At 41.7% G+C, this 22237-nt stretch overlaps 1 protein-coding gene and 1 pseudogene across 4 annotated transcripts in view; one reads left to right on the forward strand and one right to left on the reverse strand.

The window, feature by feature from the left end:
- Positions 1–22237, forward strand: part of NKAIN3 (sodium/potassium transporting ATPase interacting 3) — a 691062-nt gene that overhangs the window by 650164 nt on the left and 18661 nt on the right. For 2 of the 3 annotated variants that reach the window (XM_090040059.1, XM_090040060.1), the window contains one exon: positions 1–6616. The exons of the other annotated variant lie outside the window; for it this stretch is intronic. In XM_090040059.1, the coding sequence (XP_089896185.1) occupies positions 1–24 (24 nt within the window). In that variant the 3' untranslated portion in view covers positions 25–6616. Of the gene's footprint in view, positions 6617–22237 lie in introns of those variants that run through there. 3 annotated transcript variants of the gene reach the window in all.
- The window catches only part of LOC149869285 (uncharacterized), a 23083-nt pseudogene continuing 5487 nt past the window's right edge, over positions 4642–22237 (reverse strand). The window contains exons 3-4 of the transcript XR_016440941.1: positions 6025–6086; positions 4642–4778 (exon numbers count right to left, since the gene is read on the reverse strand). The product of XR_016440941.1 is annotated as an uncharacterized LOC149869285 (transcript). The remainder of the gene's footprint in view (positions 4779–6024; positions 6087–22237) is intronic.

Consider the following 22237-nt stretch of genomic DNA (forward strand, 5'->3'; position numbering starts at 1 on the left):
GTCGAAATAAGTAATGAACATTGATTTGGTGCTGCTGCTGAAGAAACAGATTTTAGAAGAAAAAAACAACTTTGTGAATTGTTGTCATGGAAGAGATACACGCTTCTCACAGAGTATGGATTACTCTTCCCGACTCTGTGTGACTGAATGCCTCAGTCAGCCTCAGTATTCTTATCATTATCATCATTAGGTGGATCCTTGTAGATGATCTTGGATTTTTTTTAATTTTTTGCTTATATGGACACTTGTAAATTGTAAATTTTTCCTTTTTTAATTTTGTTTTTTCTACAATACCTAGTATTAAGGCATGAAAACAAAACAATCTGTGGAAACTATGAGAGGGTGTGTGTGTGTTTTCAAGTTCAGTCAGTATTTTTTGACTGAAAAAATTATATGTGCCTGGTAAAGATTGTGTTAGTAAATGGTAATTTGACCTCAAAATATTTGTCAGGGGTCAGATACCAATAGTGTAAAATGGATCATTTTTAGCAATGCATCAGACATTCACAATGTCTACACATCATATTGTTTGAGCTACTGTATGCAGTAGGAATCGATCAAAAATTCTTCTTTTCCAGGTTTCCTAATAATGATGTACTTGCATAAATATTTTAATTCATATATGGCTCCTTCTCCCTTTTTAATCTTTTCTCGTCTGCACCCACAAGCAATAGTTGTCTGTGAACTGCAGGGAGGTAAAATGGATGTTCTCTATGAATGTCTTTCCTCAGGAACCCTTATATGTAGGGCTCTTGAATTGTCTGTTATTTTACACTGGTCTTTATTCTTTTCCTTCTCCTCCCTGAAAGGAGCCCAGCATGAATGTACAGTATAGGCACTAACTGTAGCCTTAGAAGGGTTATTTTTACTCTTAATTTAAAAGTAAACAGAAAGGTGTGGATGTGAAAATGTGTATAAAATTTTGTAAAGTTATCTGTAAATACTTCTAGACATGTATGTAATTGTGGCATTTTGTTTGTCTCCACCAGTATAAAAGTGATACAAAAAAGCTATTTTCTTTGGGGAACTGGCAGTATCTTCAAAAAGACCCTTTTAATTGCTTTTTTCAATACTGTTTAAAATATAGCCCAAAGCTCAAAGGAGCTTTCCTTCTCTGAAGAACAAGTACTGCATAGGCAGCAGAACTGCAAGCTTCTCCACAAAGCCCTGCCAATGTGCCTCAAGCTGCATAGGGAACAACTTTTAGGGATCTAAAGATCCCTGCAGAGATTTCACCTCCCTGCATGTCAAATGGTGACCTCTTTGGTGGGATTGGCAGCAAAGGTGGGTGGCTCTTGGGACACCCCTCCATTGTGAATTGAAGTGAAGCTACCAGGTTCTTTCAAGCAGTATTCAGGTGGTAACAACTTTTTGTCCATCATTAATGGATCGAGGCATCTGGCTTTGCAATTGTTTTTGTCTGTAGCTTATCTCAATAGGTTTTTCAGGTATTGACAAAGTTGAGCTAAACTAAGACTTGTTATGGTTCTATACAATAGGAATTATATATATGCTATTTACTATTAAGAATCTGAACAGCTTGTTAATGGAAGTGCTGTCAGGGTTAGGTAAAGGAATAGTGATACCTGCCACCTTTTCTCAATCTACTGAATCAGCACTACACTGTCTTGAAACTTAGAATCAGAAAATTAAGGTTGGAAGGGACCTAAGGAGGTCATCTAGTCCAACTCCCTCCTAAAAGCAGGACCATCCCCAACTATATCATTCCAACCAAGGCTTTGTCTAGCCAGGCCTTAAAAATGTCCAAGAATGGAGATTCCACAACCTCTCTGGGTAACCTGTTCCAATGTTTTACTACCCTCCTAGTGAGAATGTTTTTTTCCTTATATCTAACCAAAATTTCCCTTGCTGCAACTTGAAATCATTGCTCCTTGTTCTGTCATCTGAGAACACTCTAACTCCATCCTCTTTGTAACCACCCTTCAGGTAGATGAAGGCTATTAAATCCCTCCTGTCTTCTCTTCTCTAAACTAAATATGCCCAGTTCCCTCTTATGTCTTCTCATAGGACATGTGCCCCAGCCCCCTAACCATTTTGTTGCCCTCTGGCGGCTCTCTCCAATTTGTCCACATCTTTTCTGTAGTGGAGACCCAAAACTGGACACAGTACTCCAGATGTGGCCTCACAGGTACCAAACAGAGAGGAAGACCTACTTCTCCTGATCTGCTGGCAATACTCCTAATAATGCAGCCCAGTACGCTGTTAGCCTTCTTCACAACAAGGACATGCTGTTGGCTCATATTCAGCTTCCTGTCCACTGTAATCCTGAGGCCCTTTTCTGCAGACCAGCTACTTAGCCAGTTGATCCCCAGCCTGTGCTGGTGAATGGGATTGTTCTGTTCTAAGTGCAGGACTTTGCAGTTGTCCTTACTGAACCTCATGAGATTTCTTTTGGTCCAATCCTTTAATTTGTTGAGGTGTCTCTGAATCCTAGCCCTACTCCAACTTATCTACTATTCCCTACCACAGCTTGATGTCATCCACAAATGTGCTGAGGGTGCAATCCATCCCATCTTCCATATTGTTAATGAAGGTAATGAATAAAATTGGCCCCAGGATCAACCCCTGGGGTACCCTACTTGATACCGGCTTCAAGCTAGACATCAAGCCATTGATTACTATCCTTTGAGCCCAACGATCCAGCCAGTTTTCACGTGAAATCAGCAACGGTACAAAAACAGTAATGTAAACCTGATCCATTTTCAGTATTTCTAGGACTAGAAATAGTATAGGGCAGCCGGCATCACTAGAAAACTGGCTGTGCCAAAGAAAGAAGGGCTACCAAATATGAAAAGCAATACCCAAGTGCTCCATGTATTTGTATGCTCCCATTTGTATGTGCATTCTGAGCTGTAACAAGGTATTTGGTCTGCCATGTCTTGAAGTCATTATCTTCCAGGCACTGAGGAGGTCAAAAATGCATATTATGTCATAAAACAGTATCACTTTTGACACTGCAGAAGGTCAAACTGCAAAGCAGTTAAGATAGCTTATGAGCTGAAAAGCACTCTCCTCTATCTATGTAGTATTTTGCTGGTGCTTAGTGAAAACAGTTCTTATACATATGGCCTCACATAACCTCACATAAGAACACAATACATTCAATTGTGCCTTCTCCTATCTGTGGCACTCTAAAATGTTGCATTCTGTTTCCTCTGAACCTGGAGAAGCCAGACAGAGTATTTCAAGGTCCAGGTTTTTTCCATTGTTTAATTAAAATTTATTTATGTGCTTGAATACTCTACCTCCCTGCTCCACACTCATAGCTGGATGCATGGGGATATTCTGCACATATTCCTGTGTTTACTGTATTTCCATTTTGGCTTTGCATTTCAGAATTAATTCCCTGGCACTCCAGTGTGGGCTGGCAGATTAAAGGTGCCAGTTGAACCAGTGTGACGTGCTATGGATCGGATAACAAACAATGGGAAGGAATAACAGATCCGTGTCATTTACACAGCTCATCCTCCAAAGAAACGCATTGTACTACATTCTGGCAGTGCCTGGGAAGCATAGATCTAATTTTCTGTAAACACAGACACATCTGCTAGACCATGTCTTGCAAATTCATCTCAATGTGTCTGTTCCCCTGCCATGTCATGCAATTTACAGATTCTCATCATACTAATAAATACATATGTATATACCACACCGAATCTGTAAGGCACTTAAAATTTGTTGGCTAGAACAGCACTTGACATATTTTCCAAACAAAATATTGACTATTTTTCCTGTGGAACACAGTAGTATTTTCTATAGATCTATATACTCTTTTAAAAAAGCATCCTAACTGACACAGCAGACTACCATCCATCTTACTTAATGATCAGGACATTCCTCATTGAAAGGGATTTGTCTTCATTAAAACAAGTTCAAATGCATACTGCATTACTGAGAAAACTGTTGTGTTTTTCTAAATGGAACATAAATAAATAATAATATAGTAATGATCAGCCTGTACATGTCAGGAAAATAATCTTACATATAATCAATGGAATGTTAGATTGTTCATCCTAGTACAGTGAAAATACATTGAAAGTATAGTATTTTTTAGGAAATACAGAGCAATAATGTCTATACTTTTGCAACAAAAACTTTAAACAAAGATTAGGCAATGAAACAGGAAGTGACCAGATTTGGCAGGTTTACCAAGGTGAATTTTTTCGTCCAGGTTCAGAAAGTTACTGGATTTGTACTTCAACACAGAATTTGAAAACAATCTTAAAATCTCAGATGCAGATCATAAGCTCATATCAATTCTCTTGGCTGTGTTGACCAACAGGGACATGGCAAATGATGCCTCTTTCAACTTCAAACTTCAAACTTTTGACTTTCTTTTTCTCCTTTGGTTTTCCTCTTGTGTGTGCTCTCTCTCTTTCAGCCTCACTAGATGCCTTATAGACAACTGGATTAGCATGCAGTTGAGAAATAGCAAAATTGGGGTGACTGCAGTGATATGGCAAAATACATTTGGGTATGAATTTTAGTGGTTTCCATTAAGGCAGTATAAGTGCTCTGTAGTTCCAAGCAGTTGAGAGAGGAAATATTTTGGATGAAGTACAATACAACCTTATGAAGACTGTTTCTTTTTAAACAAATGTGTGGCAGAATATTTTAAGGGTTTTTTTCTGCTGTTGAAGAGGTTGCTGTTCATAGTGGTGTCCTCCATTCTAAGTACATGGACTGTTTCTCACATCTCTGGAATCTTCAGCAAAGAAGAAATGCTTGAAAGTACCACCACCAACTTACAGAACTCTCTGAAATGACAGTAGTTTGGATTTAATGACATTTTCTTTAATGCTAAGCCACAAGTACAACTAGGAAATTACTTTCAGTGCAGCTACACCAGTTAGCAGCTGAGAATCTAAACCCGTTATCTTTTCCCTTTGACAGCTTTCCACCTGTAGCACCATGGAAGCCATTGACAAGCTAGTATTTGCAACACGTTTGTACAAAGATACTACAGATATCTCCTATGCCAAGCATAGGTAAAATGTAGTCACCTCAAATACAAATACTGACAAATGCTGCCTTTCTCATGGCAAAGTGCTGTATGTTCTCTTCACCAGGCTGTCTCACTTCCTTTCACTTCAGAACTGCCTGATTAAAAAAAAGCTAGTCTAACAATCTATCAAGTTCCTACAACAATATTTGACAATGGCAAATAAAAATTGACATCCCAAACTAATTGGCCTGCCTCATTCTAGAATCAGTCTCATTTAGTTTAATTATAATAAATTACAACCTGTGAGTTGTTTTGTGCAGTGAAGAAGTTTTCTTCCAACTCAGTAAAGCACCCTTAACAAGTCAGTACTTCAGATCTTCTCCAGTATGTAAAACCTTTTGGGCAATCATTTTAAAAGTCATTACTCCAGCATTTTATTCATCATTTAAATAGTTGAAGCCAGGCTCTGCAAGATTCCCAAGGGCTTTTAATGAGCTACCCAGGATCAGGTCCTTTCTTGTATTCTGATTCACCTGGCTTTGTGCATTTTGTCTTTGCCATAATTTACCATCATTGGGCTGCTGTTCTTATAACATTAGTAATAATAATTAGCAATTTACCTGCAGAAAAATTCCAATGGTGTTAAAAATTAAATAGCAAAATTTTAAATGATTTAAAATTCAGAAGTACTATTCATAATCAGAATTCTGGCTTTCCAAAATCCTGATTTTCTGATAGACCCCCTCACCACCCATTGTACATGAAATGGTGAGGCTCTTTACATATAGACATTAACTAGCGAGTTGTTTCAACTGTCCTGTGAGATAGAGAAATAAGTATATTAGTCTAATTTTGTAGATGAGAATTTTTACTTTATATTTTCAGCTGGATTTATCTGTGGAAAACTGCATTATATTTGCTCCAGGATGAAACTACAGGATGTAACTGCAGCATGTCTTAACTACTATCACTTTGCTAGTTGGAGTACCAGTAGTATGACCTGTAAGCCTGCCCAGATCCAGGCACTTATTCAAGTAGCTAAGGATATATAAACTTACAGTCTGAAGGTTCTTCCTTCAGTGGACAATATTTCCATGATACAGCTACATGTGACAGTTATCTAGAGAAAGGTGCCAATAACATTACTGTTAGCTGAACAAAAATAGCCTGTGTAAAAAGATTGCATTACACATAAGAGTAATAATTGTTAACACTGTGCCTATTTTCAGTAAACCCAAAGGCTGGAGGAAATAGAGCAGATAACATTAAGAAGAGTCTGCCCCATTTTCTTCATGAACTTCAGAATTAATACCAATAGGGAAATAACAGGTAATAATGGATCTGGATTAATTAATAATGGAGGATCAAATTAATCCCAAAAGTAAATCCAATAAAGTCACAGGGTCTACAAAAGGGATGAATTTGGCTCAAGGAAAATGCCTGTTTTTCTTCCAAATCTAGTGATTTTTTTTGTATTACTTGTTATTTGATGACTTTTTATATGATGTGCTCTTTACCTCACCATGTGGATGACTGTTTATAAATTATGGTATTTCTCACCATAATTCCTGTTTCTTACATGTATATTTTATGTGTATTTTTTATGTTTCTTCTTATTTGCTTTTAAACAAATTAAACATCTGGCTTGAATCTCTGTCCCCCCTGATATTCATATGCCTCTGCTTATCAGCCCAGTTTAGCATGATGGAAGAGTATGTGAAGTACTTCCCTGTTTTAGATTTACACATAAATGATGCTTAATGCTGATCTGCTGCCAAAATCAGCACCATCAGTGGGAGTTAGTACCGCTAAAAACAGCCATGGCCCACCCACTAGTATGGGGTGACACCTGTTCCCACTGTATTGCTAGTACCATTAGGTATTATTGAACAGCATAGACTCATAGCAAATTAGTATTGGAAGGGACCTCAGGAGGTCATCTAGTCCAATCCCCTGTTCAAAGCAGGACCATCCAAAACTAGATCATTCCAGCCAGGGCTTTGCTGACCTAGACCTTAAAAACTTCCAAGGATAGAGATTCCACCACCTCTCTAGGTAACCTGTTTCAGTGCTTTACTACTCTCCTGATGAGATTTTTTCCCTAATAGCTAACCAAAACTTCCCTTGCTGCAATTTGAGACCATTGCTCCTTGTTCTGTCATCTGCCACCATTGAGAACAGTCTAGCTCCATCTTCTTTGTAACCATCCTTCAGGTAGTTAAAGGCTGCTATCAAATCCTCCTTCAGTTTTCCCTTCTCTCATAAGTAATAATGTATTTGGTGAGCTTTGCATCACTTTCCTAGTTACTTACATATAACCATTGACAGTCATGATTCCCAAACACTCTCAGACCCTGGACAGATGTAACATTTGAAGCAGTATGAATGCCGCTTCACTTCCAGGCATTTCAGAAATGGAGTACTTTAGCAGGGTTGCTGCCCCAAAACATTTTTTTACTGGCTGGACTAGATGACCTCCTGAGGTCCCTTCCAATCCTAATTTTCTATGAGTAAAAATCTGTGAACTTTTTATTGACTACCAAATGTTTTTACTGACATATGGTTTACATAAAGTAAATATAACCCTTCTGCCAGGCCCTGGACAAGGGCTAGGTTCAAATTTAACACCAACCATAGTAAAAAAGTTAAGTTGTCAGGAAGAGGTTTGCAGATTATCTGTAAAAAAAAAAAAAATTCTGAAATTGCAGTAATTATTTTACCCCATGCTTTAGTGGGTGGAGAGAAGTCTACAAAACCCTGAGACAATGCTTCCTGCTGAATGCTGCACTCCCTCTCAGGCACTAGATGGCATTGCTCTGCTTTGCCTACTCATCAAGCTGTCAGTTGCTACATTTTTAAAGGGTGGGTCCATTTTCCTTTCAAACCTTAAATTCAAATTTTTAGCCTTGGGTTTTTTTACATACTGTCCTTAAATTTATGGACAGATGGCAACCCTGTTCTTCAGCTATGGACAGATATACAGTTTCCCTCCCCTCCATTAGAACCCTTTAAAATCACCACCACAGCATGCATCATTGTGCTTTCCAGGCAGGAGCCACAAGAAGAGTTTGTTAGGTCCTCCAGCATCCCACAGTCAGGGGGAAGGGGGGACAGGGGGCAAATGTGCAGGGCAGCCAGCCAGTGTGTGCTGTCCTATGCAACTGGCCTCTGGTTTGCAGAGGCAGAAAAGCATGCAACATCCTTGCATGACTGTTGGGTTTTGGAGTTTGCTGAGGATGGCTGATCACCCTCCACACACATGCCTGGAACCAGGTTCAAATCTGTAACACAACAGAAGTTCAGTGCACATAAACCACTTTCAAAGTGGTCAAAACAAGTTTAAGATAAACCTGAATGGATATACTATCAGATTTAGCTGGTTCCAGTTAAATTGGTTTATTGAACTTCTGTCTTGGATCCCCTCCAGACTCAAGTTAACTTACAGCCCCCCAGCATCCCAGGATGCTATGCACTTTCCCCACAAACTCCCCTTCGCAGGGTGGGTAGGTTAGCTTTGGCCCCCAACTTCTGGCCTAAGCCACTGCAGGCATGTGGCTACATTTCCGGAATCTAAAGTGAATGTCTGTTCGCTTGCTTATTAGTTCAATCTATACAGCTTAGACTAACCTGTGAAGATTGAACAGATTCAGCCTTGGGCTTTGTGACTGTCTGTACTTAGTCAAAGTGTATATTATATTAACCTAACCATAATTGTTATAGAAAAACAGTAGAACTAATCAATTCCTATGGATTCAAGTTGGTGGGTTAGTTTTCCTAGAATGTGATGTATTTGAAATGAAAGGCATATTTGAGCCAATCTCAAATCTCTTGTTACTAATGGGTTACTTATTCTTCAGTGTCTGTAACCAGAACCAGCACAGTGCAATGGAGAATTCAGCTCTGTCGACTGGGGTGAATGCAAATGAACAACTCATACAAACAACCTGGCTACGGTATTATTACTTAGTTAAGTGACAGTGATTACCTTCTTTACTAGATCCTCAGGTACATGGTATCTGACACCCTTGGGAGGTAGAGACATACATGCTTCTCCACCTCCTTTACAACATAGATCTTTAGGAGTGCAAGGCTCCCAGCACAAGTCAGAACATCTTCAGTTTCTACAAAAGTTTAGACCTAAAAGGGAAGAAATATACAGGGTCTTCATAAAGTCCTTGTGCACTTTTAAACTTTAATGACTTAGGTTGTGCACAAGGACTTTATGAAGACCTTATATGGAATCCTTGACATGTATCACATTCTGGCACTGTCTTCTTCCCATTCCAGCCATCAGTGGATGCATGTAGCAATCATCACCAGTGTCTCAAATTTGCAGGATGCCCTCAAATGCTCAATTATTATTTTATATTCTAGATGCCCCTGACCATGTTTATTCCAGCTAGCAGTTGGAATAAGCTGTACTCAAGAAATGAATTTCTGACAAATTTGCAATGACACAATGTAAAGGAGATGCCCCCAAATAAAATTATCCATGTTTTAGTCAAACCTCACCCTGTTAAGGGGATATATGTACAGAATCATCTTAGACATAGGTATCTAACCTAATACTTTGCTGGGATTACTTTACTACCCACAATCCAATGGGAACAATTTGAGACTACCGAACTAAATTAAGTTTGTGCCTATTACAACATCATTAAATGATGATTCCACACAACTATTAAGAGCTGAAAGTAGGAGCAATCCTTCAGGAACAAAAGGAAAAGAAACACATTAAATAAAACAAATCATGTTTACATACAACACTGTGTTCAAATAAAAACCAGGGAATGGATGCAAAACAAAAACACAAACAAAACCAAATATCTAATGCAATCCCATTTATAATGCTGCCCTGTACCAGTCTGTCACCCAGGCTCCGCCTTACAGGTCTGGGGACACAGCGTTTGCTGAAGTTAAAGATGCACACACAGAATTTAATGATTGCTGTCATTATAATTTTTTCTTACTACCACATGTTGAATAATTGTTCTAAGAACTTAAATACTGAGTCAATGACTGTAAACTACACTATGCAACAGTAAAATGAGTGACAGAATGAAAGTTTGTTTGCAATTATGTTGTACAAACTGTGCCATCTCATGGCTAACATCAGAAATACCGAGTACATCTTCTCTGTACTCTGTTGAAACTGTTGTGTGGGAAAAATTACAGTCATACTTCTTAGCTCTGTTTTTACATGCTGATAAGTCACTGATCTAATTGGGTCCTGTCAGTTCATGATATACAATAAAAATGTTTGTACTTGCATGAATAAATGCAACAAAATATGTAGTTTTCATTTTGACAATGGCATTTGTTGAATCTTTGTGTAAACTTATTGTCAATGTGATACTTAATTTCAATCTTAATTTGTACTGTCTCATAAAAATTCCCTTTGCAGAGAAAGATCACCAGATATTATTTTGCTTATTATGGAATTTGAAACAGGCAGGCTCCATTTGTTGGAAGCGTGTAATCTTATTAATTCCAGAAAGAACAGTGCGCTATTACTTCAGTTTCCATCATGGGAAATACTCTGAATTTACAGTGGTATAACTAAGACTAGACTCCAGTCTTGTATGTATGTAATATACACACATGTATAATACTTGTATTTTAATATGACCTAGAAGTGTTACAAATAGAAACACTTGAAACACATTTTTACTTGAGTCTGGGTACAGTTCACAAAACGTTAGCAGTAACTGGATTATTCTTTTCCAGAGTGAATAAATTGTACATTGAAAGTAAATAGTTGCCAATGTAATGATGAGATCTGTGGTGCAGTACATTTGCTGGTACGGAGTGCCTTGGAGGAAAAATTACCCTTATACTCCTCCTTAGTAGTTTGTCCAAGTTTCCACTTATTGTAAGCTTCCTTTTTGTATTTTAGTTCACTGAATAGATTCCTCCTTAAGCCAAGCTGGTTTTCCCCCATACTTGCTAGTCTTCCTGTGCATCACGATGATTTGTTCCTGAACTCTCAATAAGGCTTCTTAAAATTACAACCAGCTCTCCTAGACTCCTCTTCCCCTCAGACTGGCTTCCCCAAGGATCCTGCCCATGAGGTCACTAAGCATGTCAAAGTCTGCTTTTCTGAAGTCCACAGTCCTTACTCTGCTGCTCCTTCCTTCCTTTCCTCAGGATCCTGAACTCAATCATTTTATGATTGCTGCTGCCCAAGTTGCCATCCACTTAAAATTCCCCACCAATTCTTCTGTTTCTGAGCAGCAGGTCAAGAAGAGTACAGTCCTAGTTAGCCTGACCAACACTTGCACCAGGAAGTTGTCTCCAACACTCTCCAAAAACTTCCTGGATTGCATGTGCATTGCTGTATTGCCCTCCCAGTAGATGTCAGGATAGTTGGTGTCCCCCATGAGAACCAAGGCCTGTGACTGGAAATGTCCACTTACTGTTTGAAGGAAGCCTCATCCACCTCATCCTCCTGGTCTGGTGGTCTATAGCACACACCCACAAGATCACCCTTGTTGCTCTTCCCTCTGACCCTAACCCAGAGACTTTCAACAGGCCTAACTCCAGTTTCATACTGGAGCTCTGAGCAATCATACAATTCTTTTACATAAAGCTCAATTCCTCCTCCTCTTCTCCCCTTCCTGTCCTTCTTGAAGTTTGTACCCATCCATGACAGTACTTCAATCACCCAAGCTATCCCACCAAGTCTCTGTTATTCCAATTATGTCCTAGTTCTGTGACTATGCAAAGACTTCCAGTTCTTCCTGCTTGTTTCCCAGGCTTTATTCATTCATGTACAGACGCTTGATGTAACTAGCTGATTGCCCTACTTTCTCAGGAAGAATGAGAAGGTGGGGCCCCTGTTGCTCTCTACTGCTTGTGCTTCCTACAGGTCACCTGCTTCCTCGCTTACCTCAGGGCTTTAGTCTCCATCCCCTGACGAACCTAGTTTAAAGCCCCTCGCTTAGTGAGTCTGTCTATGAAGATGCTTTTCCCTCCAAACAAATACTAGTGATCTTTAAGTGCGCACACACACACGCACGCACATGTACACACAGACACCCCTTTAAAGGTTTTGGTTTTTTTTACATTACCCTTTTTTTCACTGAAGTGCATTCAGAGCTAATCAGGGACCACCAGCAGGGACTCGGGGAAAGTCTGTTCACCAGGGCCCCCCTTGGAGTCACCAGGAACAATGGCCACAAGCTGAGGGAGGATAGGTTTAGGTTAGATATTAGGAAGAACTACTTCACTATAAGGGTGGCCAGAGCCTGGAATAGGCTTCCCAGAGAGGTGGTGCTCTCACCTTCCCTGGAAATCTTCAAGAGGAGACTGGATAGGCACCTGGCTGTGGTCTTATGACCCCTGCCTCCGCAAGTGCTCCTTCCTGCCCATGGCAGGGGGTTGGACTAGATGATCTGTCTAGGTCCCTTCCGACACATTGATTCTATGATTCTAAGCTTCATTACAGTCCATAATTTAAACGTGAACTGAATCTTTCCCATGTCCATCATACTAATGTGGCTTTTGTGAGTTTACTCAGTTTTATTTCTCATTGTGGGGATTGGAAGTGAAATATTTTAAATACAAATTTGAAAAGCAGCCATCCTCCAACGGATGAATTTTAAGTCAAATATGGCACTTAAATTATTTTATATAGGTCTTTAGAGAGGGCTTTAAAAATCTTCTATCTACTTTTTAAATATCTAGCAAGGTTGCAGATCAGAATGCTCTCCTTCAATTAAGTAGGTAAGGGTACCTGCTTTGAGCAGGGGGTTGGTCCAGATGACTTCCTGAGGTCCTTTCCAACCCTTATTTTCTATGATTCTAAGATTCTGTATCTAAATAGTAATCAGCAATACAAAATCATTGATGTGTTTAGGGCTCCTATTCATTCCTCTAAACTGCCATATGCTTCAAATCCTCAAAGAATTATTTATTAGCCAACTGAGTTAAAATGCAAAATTTAGAGAGAGACAGAAGTTCTTCTTATTTCTTGGTCTGGATTTATTGTTTATTACAGTGATACAAAATGGTCTAAACACTGGTTAAAAGGTTAAATACACCATCTTTTAAACTCATGGCATAGAAATGTACAATCAATATGAATGCTGCTGTTTTGAACAGTTAAACAAGCATATCATGTGAGGAGCAGGGATTATAAAATCTTTTCAGTTAGAATCTTTGGGGGAGACAAAAAGATATATTTGACAAAAAAAGCCATGTATGCTTTTCCCATTGTCAGTTTTTGGGCCAGCATTAATTTGCCTAGACACAAATACAGGCAAATAATGTACTACGAAACCGGCTTCATACCTTTTGAGATTCATACCATTTATTCAGTGGAGCCATTATATGCCTCTCATTCTGCTCTGTGACGCACATAATTATGCATAATATTAGTCAGTATATGGGAACCTGTGGCTCCATAATAAATACACTTTCTGCTTCTAAGTTACATAGAGCTGACTATTTTGAATCAGTTAGTGCGTGCTTGTAAAAAATCTGTTCTCTGATTAAGCTTGTGTCAGTTAAAACAATGCTTAAAAATTCTATGATAAAGACCAAAATTGGTGAAAACACCAGAAGCCAGTAGTGCCTTGATCGGTCTTTGTCATGCTAAAGATAAATAAAATAGGACTGAATGTCCTTTGTGAATAAAGGAATGTTGGTTATAGCCATGTTGGTCTATAGGCAAACAAGTTTATTTGGGTAAATGTGATATATTTTATTAGACCAACTAAATAGTTGTAAAAATTGTCCTTTGCAAGCTTTCAGGCACAAACACCCTGGCATAGGGAGAGCCTGCTAGTATGTGTATGTTCTCCTTGGTGGACTAAAAGCCAATATGCAAGTATAGGTCTGTGAAAACCAGTTGTATTGGTTTGTCTGCCCCAGGTGTCATTCAGAAAATACATAATGGACTGAATAAATCAGAAAATTGTAAAACAATAGGGCTGGAAGAGACCTCAGGGGCTAATCTAGTTTAACTACCTGCTCATGAAAGATCATGCCTGCTTAAACCATCCCAGACAAATCTTTATCTCATCTCCATTTAAAAACTTCCAGTGATGGAAAGTCTTCAGTCTCTCTAAGTAATTTATTCTAGTGCTTAACCATCTTCAGCTTGGAAGATTTGTTCTGATATGAGTAGCACCAGAGCCTAATCCCCATTATACATTAGCAAGCAGCTCTCTGTGTGAGGTTAATTTTGAGTGGGAGGGCTGTAACAGTGAATTCTGCGAGAATTCTTTCCCACTTGTTTATTGCTTTTGACAATGCTGCCTCCTGCTAATGCAGTACCTGCAACTCAGGTACAGTCTTTGGTTCCTGCAACAGGAATGCACAAATTATACATTGCTCTTGAGCATCTCAGTTAGAATGGAATTTTCAAAATGAAATGTAGATATTTACTCTGAGCCTTAACTTTTAGGACAAAATTCAGGTAGGACAGGACAGAATAAAAAAGACCTAAGTTTTGAAAAAACACCAGGGTAGTGCAAATGTAGACACAACTGAAACTAAAAAGCATGGGTATGAAAAAAACCTAATATAAAGGCCTATTTTATTTTTTTAATTAATCATATTCATTTTACATGAAAAGCAATGTTTGAGTTTATTCATAGAGCATATCCCAAATACTTGTTTAATATTTGCCATGAGTCACTTTTAATACCATATTTCTCCTGCCCAAATTTCAGTTTAGAATGACATGTTTTGTTCTGAAGCATTCTTCAGGAGGGTAAAAGTTCAGAAGACCTAACCCTTCTTTCAATGTACAAAGTAATTACTTGAAGTTCTTAGTAGGGTTAGCCATTTTATTAGGAAGTTTGGCAAATAGTGAATTTCTTTGGGTTTAAAGGCTGGCATTTCTACCAAATTAGGATATTATGTAAAGGAGACAAAATGTCAAAGTTTTATGAGCATCATGTTCTATAAGCATTAGATGGAAGGGGTGAGGGGACATCAGGCTGCTTTAATCACTCTTAGCTGTAAAAACTATTAAAACCCTGTACCACCCCTACACCCTCGCCCGTTCCACCAGGAGGTGGCCAGCCAGTTGATCCGGGGCCACGTGTCCTCAGTTCCTCTCAAACAAACAACAACAAAAAGGTCAAAAAGAAAACGTGAAAACAGAGAAGGCTCTCTTGGCCTGTGTCACTGCTCCGGCTGTCTGCAGTCACACTTTGAACCAAAATTCACCTTCGTGGGGGTCAGTCCCTCTTTGCTGGCTCTCTCTCTCTTTCTCAGAGAGCCTCTTGTAGAGTTTGCCATTTCTTCTAACAGCTTAAGTCCATACTATTGACCTGTGCCACTATTATATGTACTACGGTACCCCAAAGTCAATAGTGCCCCTCTATTAGGGTTATTACAGTACCTTTCTCACGCGGGGCTCAGCCAGCTCGGCAGTAAACAAACAGTTCTACTCCCCGCAGGGGCCAGTAAACTGGGTTCTAAACCGGCACTGGGTTGTTTTTTTTTCCTCTGCCAGAGGCTCCTACCAGCACTCAACATTGCTTTTAGAGTTCCCTGCAGCGTGTGCTGGCATGCTCCACCTCCTCCTCCTCCTCTTTCCGGTTCTGCGTTGTTGCCTCTTGCCTGTCCTGGGCTCTTCTTTATACCAGCAGGGGAATTCTTGGCCCCTCCCTTCTCGACACACCTGGGTAAGGGGAATTTCTGCCAGGCTCCTTGGGGCTGCGGACCTGGGGCCGCTGAACCTTTGATTAGCCCAGGAGCCTTGGAGCCTGGTGGCTCCTTCTCTCTCTCACACTTACCCATGGTGCTAAATGATCACTCAAGCATAATCAACCCTGAGTAAACACAGAATACACCTTACACAATTCAACTTATCTAAAAATCTCACTTTATTAGCACGTTAAATGTATTAATAGTTTCTACATAGGGAGAGAGAACAATACTTAGTTCAATCATCTCAGCCAATCTCAAATCTTATTCTACTTCAGAGAAAAGGTGGCCAATCAGTTCCTGAAAGTAGAGAATGGTTTTCTGTGGGTAATGGCTGTTTTTCAGTCCAAATGTTGTTGGATGATAACATACACCCAACATCCTTGTTTCCCCCATTTTGTGCTTTTTCTTTAACTTTATTCCTCTGATGACTCTTTGCTTCTGAGTACTGTTGATTGGTATCCCTGTATCATCATACTGTTCATGTTTTTATCCTGTCCACATATTCCTTTTGTAGCCTGGGTGTACACAGGTTTGTACTGCCCTCTCCAGTTGAGGGAATTATTGGCAGGGCAGTGTGCCGTGGAGGGATACAACAGCCTAGTGACTGCCTCCATCCCCTATACAGTCAGGCCTAGTCAGTCAATGACTTAACTATATACAAATTTATTATTACAACAAAACCATTAAAGTGTAAGGACATAGATTTTATCTATATATCTATACATATATGTACCAATTTACAAAACAATAAATCCTATACCATAGACAGATAGATAGATACACCCACTTATTATTCAAAAATACAAATGAACAATAGAACAACCCAGAACAAAGGATATTGATTGGGCAACCTTATAATTCTATTAATATATAAACTATTACTTCAATTTGTTTATATATCTATAAGGCACAGTCTACAAATATAACAAGCAATCCTTAGACTACCTGGGAGCCTTCCAGGGCAGGGGCCCCACTCCCAAGGTACCACTACAGGAAAGGAGGTGGGGGGTTAGAAAAGGCAAGGGAGACCCCAACGACTCCTAATCCCTTCCATCACCCAGGAGCAGCCCATGTGGTGCCCCTTCACAACTCTGGGGGTCCTTCCCCTGTGGGGAACCCCTCTTTCCAGGGTTACTTACTACTCTACAGTCCCGGAGGGTTGCATCTCTTTCTCCAGGTTGAGCTCTGTTCCCTGCTAAGCTTTCCTGCCTCCAAATCTGCTGCTGCCGGCTCATCTTAGGGCCACATCAATTGCTGTGTGTTGCAGGAGCTTTGCCCTGTGCTAGGGGTTGGAGGCCTGGGCAGCCTTGTGCAGAACTGGGGCCTGGTCTGCTCCCAGACCCTCTGTGAAGCATCGCCTGCACTGAGCTGCTGCCCCATGCCAGCAGCTGTAGACCCAAGCCACCTCAAGCAGCTCCCATGGTCTTTCACCCTCCTTGCAGCATTTCCTGCACCAAGCTCCTGGCTTCATGTGGAGGTTGGGGACCTGAGACACCCAAGCAGCTCCAAAGATCCTGCTCTGTGCACAGGATTGTGCACCATGTCTCTAGATGCACGCCAAAGGTTGCAGACCTGAGCCACCACACGCAGCTCCCAGGATCCATGTGCCTTGTGCACCAACAGCCTAACTGCTGGAGCCTTCCACAGTTCCCTGCCAATGGAAGTCTTCAAGGACTCTTCTGGGTTACTGCTTCGCCCAGTTGAGCAGCTCTCCTAAGCTCTTCTAAGCCCTGCTCTTCTCTCTTTTTCATCCCTGATGCATCTCCCCTGTGCTTGGCATGCAGTTCCTTTTATACTTTCCAAGGCTTAGCCCCTGAAGTCTTCGGGAGCTGACAGTGTTGCAGTCTTCAATCAGGTCTGGGGGAGCTTTTCCCACCTCACCTCAGGAAAAGGGTGTGATTTCATTTCTCTTGCTTCTTCCTGATTGGTGAATGGGCTCCACCAATCAAAAGAGCAGAATCTCAAGCCTGGGACTCAACCCAAGTTCTGAAAGGTAAGCCTGCTACACTTTATTCCAACAAACCTAACACATGTACACATCTTAATTTGGTCTTTTACTGGTATCTTAAGTTGATCATGCCCCAGGCTCCTAATTTGGTCTGTCTATCAAAACTAGAAATTCCAAGGGCTCTGCAGTTGGGCACTGTCCAGTTGGTTCCCTCTTATCACCTTTCATTAACACATGCAATCCTGTCATCCCTCTGATTCAGTCGGTTAGTGCCAAGTTCAGTTAATTTGTAGTAGTTAGAAGGTTCTCATTATACACACTTATGTAGATAGCGCTGAAACATAAGCTGCCTGTAAAAGCAAGCTCAAGGCTTTTACCTGATAGTGTAGATATAAGCAAAATAAAAGTTCAGATAACAACGAGGCTGTACAAAAACTTAAACTTAAATGGTTAAATACAGCTGAATATAAAAGAAAAGTTCAAATAATACTATAATCACCACTCAAGCAGGTACAATTAACGCTAAATGTGACAAGCTACCCTAACAGTTGGCAGCTCTTTATTCTTCTCCTGTTTACCCTGGGTGCCTCAATGCGGTATAATTTTGCTTCTCTTATTCATTATGGGTTGACTTTTATTTGCCTTATTTTCTCCAGTTCAAGAGTTGTTAGCCTAAGTGATCATATTCTGAATAATACTAATCACCTCCCTCATCCCTATACTGCAGCAGAGGTGGACAACATTGACATACAGTTTTATGCATGCTACCTGGTCACTGTTTACCTCACTTTACTCTGTGAGTTAATGGTATTTTGTTTTTTGAAGGAGGTTCTTTTGTGGGTGGTAGTTGTTTGTTTGGTTGAGTTTATTGGCATCTAGCATGGTCTCTGAAAAAAACTGACCAGGGTGTAGTTAACGAACCTTGTGCCACCAAATAAGCATTTCTAAATTAGTTTGCCTGCTATTGCCTTTTGAGGGGTTTTTTTTCAATTGCATATCTTGATCTTGATATTTGCCAGTTCTATCTTTTGTGTCCTACAAGGTGCAAGGTAATGCAGTGCTGAACTTATTCAGACATTCAAATCATTGTTTGAACTCTTGATTAAATTCCATTTTTGCTTTTAATTCTCTTCACAACACTTTTATTATTTAGAACTATGTATGTGATCTTATTCCTATTCCTTTCTTTTTTTCTGTCTCCCTTTTTCCCTTTATCTTCTACTTCTAGCTTAAACAAGTCACGGGCATAATTCCAGGAGTTGCCTGTTCTGCCACTGATCATCTTGTTGCTATTGTTAACACATTGAGTAAAAAAAAACTCTTGAAGGGTCCAGATTTCCTGATTCCATTCCTTGTATTCTTGCAAGTATTTTGTCATGATTGGTTTTAACAAGAGACAAGGGTTTATAGAGGGTGATATCTTTTCTTGGACCACCTATGTAGTTGGGATAGAGTTAGACAAGCTTTTGAATGCAAGACATTCTTCCTCAGGTCTCTGCTTACAGGCAGATAGGCACAGCAAGTGATTTATACTCATCAATTATTTAAACATTTTGCCAAATCCTGCTTTCATAAATGGTCTAAACTCACTGGGCGCATCCACACATGCAAGCATGTGTGCTTGCAGCAGCTCAAATAGAAGTAGTGCAAATTTGAGCCAGGGCTTTTTGACTCAGCACACATGTTTGGACATGCACTTTGTTGTGGAGCAAATTGTGACACTTGGGGCAAAATAACACTGCATGGCTCTCCCAGATCTGCAGCCAGGGGGAGCTGAAGCCCAGGGCCAGAACCTGTGCTGTCCTCAGCAGTATAAAAAGCTGCCCTGTCCTGGCCCCAGAAGTACAAAATCTGCCCTGGCAAGCAGCTCAGGGCTACTCACTTTCAGGAGCTTTTGAGGCCCAGCCAATTGGTACCTGGGGCCACCACTTATGCCAGCTGGACTGCTGAAGCAGCCCTGAGAGTTTCCTGTACCCTTTACCCACTGCAGCAGTCTGGCAGTAGGCGCTGCTGCCTGGCTGTGACCTGCTGCGCACCTGCCAGACCCCAGATGGGGACTGCATAGCCAGTAGAGGTATATGCCCCTCTGGGCCAGCTGCCAGTGGGCTGTGGCTGCAGACTTGGCCTCTGTGTGGCACTACTGCCACATGTGCCCCCTGTCCACCGATCTGGAAAGCTATCACCTAGAAGATATTCCGGATGTCGTGGCCTGCAATGAACTGTCAAAGCATGTTCTCCTGGCCCCATTTGGCCAGGAGGTCAGCCACAGCCAGCTGGGTCAAAGGTGCCAGCTCTGAGCAGACAGGGTCCTGCCACTAGCCTCCCTAGCAGGAATTCTCGTGGTCCCTATTGGAAAACTGAAAAATCCCTGATTAAAAAAAAATCCTGAAATCACTCTGTAAAATACCCCAAAATCCATGTTCCTCCACAAGTAAAACAAAAGAGCACTATAAAGAGAGAGAGAGTGAGATAGAGATAGTGATCAGTTTCATAGTTTCTAGGGTCGGAATGGACCTGAGTAGATCATCTAGTCTGACCCCCTGCCATGGCAGGAAAGAGTACTGGGGTCAAACAACCCCAGCAAGGTGTACATCTAGCCTCCTCTTAAAGACCCCCAGGGTAGGAGCCTGCACCACTTCACTTGGAAGTTGGTTCCAGATCCTAGCCGCCCTGACCGTGAAGTAGCGCCTCCTGATATCTAGCCTAAATCTACCCTCTGCCAGCTTGTGACCGTTATTCCTGGTCACTCCTGGCAGTGCTCGGGGGAACAGGGACTTCCCCAGTGCCTGCTGGTCCCCCCTGACTAGTTTGTAACAGGCCACTAGATCCCCCCTCAGCCTTCTCTTGTGGAGGCTGAACAGGTTCAGGTCCCGTAGCCTCTCCTCATAAGGCCTACCCTGCTGCCCCCGATCATGCGAGTGGCCCTCCTCTGGACCCTCTCCATGCTGTCCACATCCCTCTTGAAGTGCGGTGCCCAGAAGTGGAAACAGTACTCCAGCTGCGGCCTGACCAGTGCCACATAGAGGGGGAGGATCACCTCCGTGGACCTGCTTGAGATGCATCTGTGGATGCATGACAAGGTACAATTGGCCTTCCTGACTGTGTTCCCACACTGCCTGCCCATGTTCATCTTGGAGTCAATGATGACTCCAAGACCCTTTTCTACCTCTGTACTGACAAGAATGGAGTCCCCAACCTGTAGGTATGTTGCCAGTTGTTCCTCCCCAGGTGCATCACTTTGCATTTGTTGGTGTTGAATCCCATTCTATTCTCATCCACCCACCCCTGTAACCTGTCTAGGTCTGATTGCAGCCTATTCCTCCCTTCTAGCATGCCCACATCCCCCCACATCTTAGTGTCATCAGGAAATTTGAACAGGGTGCTTTTTACCCCCTCGTCCAAGTCACTGATGAAGATGTTGAACAGTGTGGGCCCAAGGACTGAGCCCTGCAGAACCCCACTGCCCACATCCCTCCAGGTCGAAAATGACCCATCCACTACCACTCTCTGGGTGCAGCCCTCCAGCCAGTTAGCAACCCAACTGATTGTGTGGGTGTTGACACCACAGTCCCCCAGTTTCTTAATGAGAACAAGGTGAGAGACAGTATCAAAGGCCTTCCGAAAGTCCAGGAAGACTACTACCTCTACATCTAAGGATTTGGTGACCTGGTCATAGAAGGCCAGCAGGTTGGTCTGACAGGACCTGCCACTAGAACCCGTGTTGGTTGACCCTAAGCATGATCTCCCGTGCTGGCCCCTCGTGGACATGCGCCAGAATCATTTCTCAAATAGCTTGCCCTTGACCAAGGTAAGACTAACTGGCCTATAGTTTCCCGGGTCCTCCTTCCTCCCTTTTTTGAAGACGGGAACCACATTGGCCCTCTTCCAGTCCTCTGGCACCACACCAGAGCACCACGAGTGCTCATATAGCCATGCCAGGAGTCCTGCAATGACCTCAGCCAATTCCTTCAGTACTCTAGGGTAGAGATCATCCAGACCAGCTGATTTGAATACATCCACTCCCTCCAGAAATTCCCTAACTAGTTCCTCACTAGCCATTGGCCTAGGTATGCTACTCCCCTGGGGCTTGAGGGGGACCCAGTGGGGGGGGTGACTGTTCTGGTCCCTGCTTAGGAAAATGGAGGCAAAGAAATCATTAAATATGTTGGCTTTGTCGTCTGGTGTGACGATCAAATTTACTAACGTGTCCTGCAGGGGTCCCACATTACCCAGAACCTTCTTTTTACCCCCTATGTATTAAAAAAAGGACTTCTTGTTGTCCTTAATCCAGGAAGCTAGTCTCAGTTCCCTCTCCACCTTGGCCTTCCTGACTGCCCCGCTACATCTCTGAGCAACTGTAGTATAGTCATCCCTGGTGATGGCCCCTCCTTTCCATTGGGTGTACGCCTCCCTTTTTGCTAGGAGACATTCCTGGATGCTTTTGGTGAGCCACGGGGGCTTGTGTGCCCTCCTGCTCCCTTTGATCCGTGTTGGGATTACCTCCCTTTGGGCTTGGAGGATCGTCTCCTTAAGGAGCGACAACTCTCCTTGGACACCTGCCTCCCCTCCCCTCCGGGACCTCAGTGCTTCCCCGACTATTCTCCTTACCTCATTGAAGTCTGCCCTCCTGAAATCTAGGGCTGCTGCCTTGCTGCAAG

The sequence above is a fragment of the Crocodylus siamensis genome, chromosome 3 (genome assembly GCF_052110815.1).
Source record: "Crocodylus siamensis isolate JL-2025a chromosome 3, ASM5211081v1, whole genome shotgun sequence".
In the NCBI taxonomy this organism is placed as follows: domain Eukaryota; kingdom Metazoa; phylum Chordata; order Crocodylia; family Crocodylidae; genus Crocodylus; species Crocodylus siamensis.